The 4,806-nt window shown below is 29.3% G+C and overlaps 1 protein-coding gene across 1 annotated transcript; it reads right to left on the reverse strand.

Annotated features, from left to right (window-relative positions):
• Window positions 1-451: 451 nt before the first annotated feature.
• On the reverse strand, window positions 452-3,949 carry LOC141528253 (uncharacterized). The gene is made up of 3 exons (XM_074244206.1): window positions 3,841-3,949; window positions 1,371-1,866; window positions 452-846 (listed from the first exon to the last, which is right to left on the reverse strand). Exons 2-3 carry the CDS (start codon window positions 1,861-1,863, stop codon window positions 542-544), a joined length of 798 nt encoding a protein of 265 aa, XP_074100307.1. The 5' UTR covers window positions 1,864-1,866; window positions 3,841-3,949; the 3' UTR covers window positions 452-541.
• Window positions 3,950-4,806: the final 857 nt, after the last annotated feature.

Raw genomic sequence — 4,806 nt, forward strand, 5'->3', positions numbered from 1 at the left:
GCTATTAATATTCAATATTTAATTAACTTGCCTAAGAATCGGATTTTTAGCCAATTATTGTTTCCATTCGGGCCGAATTTCTTTCAGGAAAACGATGACGACTTCCGGTTGGCGGTCAGGTGAAAGTTAAAGATGAAAAAAAAAAAAAACAAATGGATTTTAGTAAAAATGTTTATTTATTTTTTATAAAACAAATATTAAATAATTTATGATTACAATAATTAAATAAATTATTTATAATTTTAATATTAGTCTTCGTTTTGTTTTCTATCGATACATGCTGGAAAATAAATAAAATACTGCGGGTGATAAATGGTAATTTGGATGGATGATTACGATTGTGCATGGGATAAAAAAATGGAAAAATCACAGTGCGGTCAACGATTTACAAATTTTATTGGAAATCGCGGTTTTAGGGCAGAGGATGTTTTATTGTTGGCTTGTAGGGAGGTTCCTAATGAGGTGAGTTGATAAATTATAATTTATAATTTGTAAATGTAAATGGTAATTTAATGAGTTATGAAAGTTTTAGTGATAATTATTATGAGGAGGATGATGTTGAAGAGGGATCGGGTTTGTAAGCGGAGTACGCGAGTTCCTGAGCAGAAGATCGCGCCCATCCGCTCCCTCCGTGACCGACTTGGACTACCTCGTGCCCGTGCTCGTGCCCGGAAACCAGTTTCTTCAGCCCGATTATTGATGCGAGCACCAGGGCAAGTTTACTGACGATCAAGGCCTTGCCCGCTAATAATGCAAGCGCTCCCAGTGCCAGAGGGACCAGGGTTCCTCCGATTAACAAGGGGATTGCCAAAAGTCCCCCCATGTTTTTCTTCTTTTTGCCTCGACCTTTAATCAAATATTTTTTTATGTTATTTTTCATTGTAAATTTTAATTTTGTCGAAGTTTGATTTAATTTTTGAAAGATTCAAAAATTTAGAATAATTAAAAAAAAAATTGGAAATTCTGTGGTTTTAATTTTTGGTACAAGACTAATTTCGAAATTTTGGAAAAAATTTGGGTAATTTTTAGTAAAAAATTACAAAATTTTGACAAAAAAAAAATTCCGCAAGAAAAATTTAAATTATAGTTAAATTTAAAGTTCCAAAAATAATTTTAAAGTTTCATATTTTTTTTTAAAGCAAATGTAAATAATTAATCTCAATTTTTCAAATTTTTCGAATATAAAAAATTTTGGATTTTCTAAAACTGAATTTTTTTCAAATTTTTATCTCAAAAGAATTACAAAATAATCAATAAAATACATTTTCTTTAGAATTATAAAAATTTCAAAAAATTCAAAATTTTTTTCAAATTTTTTAATTAAGTAAAAAATCAAATTTTTGAAAAATTCCAAAAATTTTAGAACTTACCTTCTTCAGTAAGACTCCTCGACAATTCTTCAACATTAGGAAGCTTCAATTTAAGAGTATGACTCTGGAAAAACCGAACAAACTTGTCAAAAATCATAGTGTTAAGCGCATCTTCCTTGTCCTCTAGCGCCCTGGGTAAAGAGGCTTCAATTTCCTGAGGTGTCTTGGGAGCTTCCTCAATTTTCTCTCTAGAATTTTCGTCTCGCACAACCGTAACTCCTTCGGCGATATTAAGCTGAGCGCTACGCGACACGCGGTCCATCGCGGTCACCAGCTTGAGTTTCAGACAAGAGCTCATCTCCTCTCCCGAGCATTCTTTGTACACCTGATAAACATACCTCAGCTCGCCCAGTAGACCGTTTGCCGCCGAGGAGCGCCCCGTCTGCTCGTCAATCGAGTTTGTCTTCGCAATCGAGTCCGTTGATCTTCCAGCGGCTGATACAACCAAGATCGCCAAGGTGATATAACAGAAATGGTGACCCGTATGTCTCATTTTCTGTAATCCAAAAGTTGGAAAATTATTTAATTGATTGAAAATAAATTTTTTTACAAATTTTTCACATTTAAAAAAGAATTTCTAAAAATTAATAAATAAATTAAAAACATTTTTCCAAATTTTGCACATTTATATAAAATATTATTCAAAAATCAATAAATTAATTAAAAACATTTTTAAAATTTTGCACATGTAAAAAAAAATATAAATATTGGCAATTGGTATCATTGATAATGTTACACTGAACGAATAAAAAACTTTCACGTAATATATTATATATTTTATGAGGAATTGAATACGATACGATACGATGCGAATGAAGAAGTCTATCAGTAGGTAAGCATCAACATTGCCGTTATATTTATACCCGTTGCCAATGATCTCAACACACTACACCGACACACCGATCGACATCATTTAAATCAACTGACCACGCATTTATGTCTTTTAAGACTGGGTCAGTAATGGAATAATAATAACAATAATGATTGTTGTTATTATTATTATTATCTATTTGAATCAAGTGAGTATTAACATAAATACAATGAATATTATTCCTGAATTATATAATATTTTTTATACCCCAATTTTTTTTTTACAATTTTGGGGTCGAATCTTAACATTTTTTCAAACTATGATCTTGGAAAATTTTCTCATTAAAAGTCGATAAATTATTGATCTGAAAAAATTTCAGGCTTACATTTCATCGATTTTTGAGTTAAGTTTACCAATAAATTTTTTTATAATTAAAAAAAAAAAAAGAATGTTTTAATTTTGATTGAAAATTGAACAGTTATTAAACTATAATTTTTAGAACAGTCTAATGACTGATTTTCGAACGAAACAAAAGGAAAATTTTTAAAGAATATAATTAAAAAAAGAAACTGTAATCCGATTATAATTTTTTTCTCGTATTTAATTGAAAGTCAAAAATTATTAGACCGAAAATGCTACTGAAATATCAAGCTTTAATTAAAGTATCAAGGAATTTTTTTTTAATTACTATAATTAACTCTAGCTTCAATTAAAATTATTCTATAATTAAGCCCCAAGTTCTTTACTAATAAAAATTTTTGCGCTTGAATTGCAGAAGTTTTAAATTGATTATACGGTAAAAAAAAATTTGTTCGGATTAAACATGTTAATTTTTATTTTTTCTTATACTGATTAAGTACCGAAATTTTTTTAATTATTCTGAATAAAACCTGATCACTTATCAAAATAAACCGTGATTAAATTTTATCGATTTTTTACTAAAATTTATCAAAGCAAAGCTATTTTAATTATAAATCAAACCCTATCTCTTGGAAAATTGAAAAAGTGAAATTTTTTTAAATAATTTTAATTCCACCAATTTTTCAAAAAATACTTTTTAATTACAAATTAATCTCCACCTTTCAAAAAAATGAAAAAAACCCAAAATGTAAATTAAATTTACCGATTTATATTTAAAATTTGTCAAGAAAAAACCTTAAAAAAATCCGATCAATTATAAAATCAAACAACAATTTATTCTTAGTTTCATAACTCATCGATTTTTAATGAAAATTTATTCAGAAAAAATTCATTTAATTCAACCATAATTTGAACTTAAATAATTAAAAAAAGAGTCAAAAATTTTTTACATACTCTCAATGAAAAATCAATGAATTATAAAACCGAACAATGAATTTTTCTTCGTCTCATAATTCCTTTATTTTCAAATAAAATTTATCAAGAACAAAGTGTGTTAATTAAAAATTAATCTCAACTTAAAAAAAAAAAACAATAATTTCCGCAAATTTAATAAAAAATCGATGAATTATAAAAATAGAATCGATCAATTGAATTTTCAAACCAAAAAATTCAGTCTCTCAACAAAATAACCCTACCAAACAGTAATAAAATATTTACTTCCCTTTTCAAATATAAAAAAGTCACTGATAAGAATATTAAAAAAAATAAACAACAAACCACTGATAAAATTCGACGTACGTTTTGTTAAAAATAATAAAAGCCGGACTAAATAGACAGATACAATAGATGGTGGCGAGATGTTAAATCTTAGATGCCGATGTTAGATGATGCTTTTCTTGGAGAGCACTCTATGATGACTGTACGTAACGGAAGCCCTGCCCTAGCTCTATATATCTGGTCAGGTGTAGATAGACTCAGCCGTACTCGGGGATATTTCCCCACTTGCCTCCCACTTTTGATCACATTAAAGAAACTGCACTCGCACAAGTACACACCGGCTTAGATATTATTCTGTACCAATAATAACAACAATAACAAATCTTTATGGGGGTATGCCCCTCTGTACATCAACACTGAAATCTCGAGTAACAAAGTACAGAGGAAGTTTGATGATGACGACAGCAAACCACCCAAGTGAAACGATAAAACCTGCTTTTTTATTTGGACTTGTGTGTAAACTCTTTTAATTTCGAATATCATTAGATATTATATGGATGCCTTTGTTTTTTATCTTAGACGTCATTAGTAGGTCTGTGTGAGTGTGGCTGTGCAACGTCATTGGTCAATTAGTACTATTAACAGACAATTAACTTGTACGTCTATGAAATTCATTCACTCACATATGCAGGTACTGCTTTCATATATTGTACGCTTTTGATGTACTCATACTAATTATTGTTATTATTCAGTGAGACGAGAAAACGGACCGCGGACCAAAAGTTTACTGCATGTTAATACTAAGATGGAGGGTTTTTATTTTTTATTTTTGCTATTATTAGTTAAAACTGCATTTCATTATAATAGTTTCTTTGACCTGGTACTTGTTATTTATAGTTATGGGCTTATGTTATGAGTTATGAGGATAATTATTGTTGTTATGACCGAGGATGTATTATATTGTTTTTTGCTATCGGTAACGTGACAAATTGACGGACTAGGTGGATAGTGTCTGGCTAATATGAGAGAAATCTTGAATTACATTTA

The sequence above is a fragment of the Cotesia typhae genome, unplaced genomic scaffold (genome assembly GCF_013202065.1).
Source record: "Cotesia typhae breed Kobodo isofemale line unplaced genomic scaffold, CoteBio_Ctyphae contig_43, whole genome shotgun sequence".
NCBI classification, from domain to species: Eukaryota; Metazoa; Arthropoda; class Insecta; order Hymenoptera; family Braconidae; genus Cotesia; species Cotesia typhae.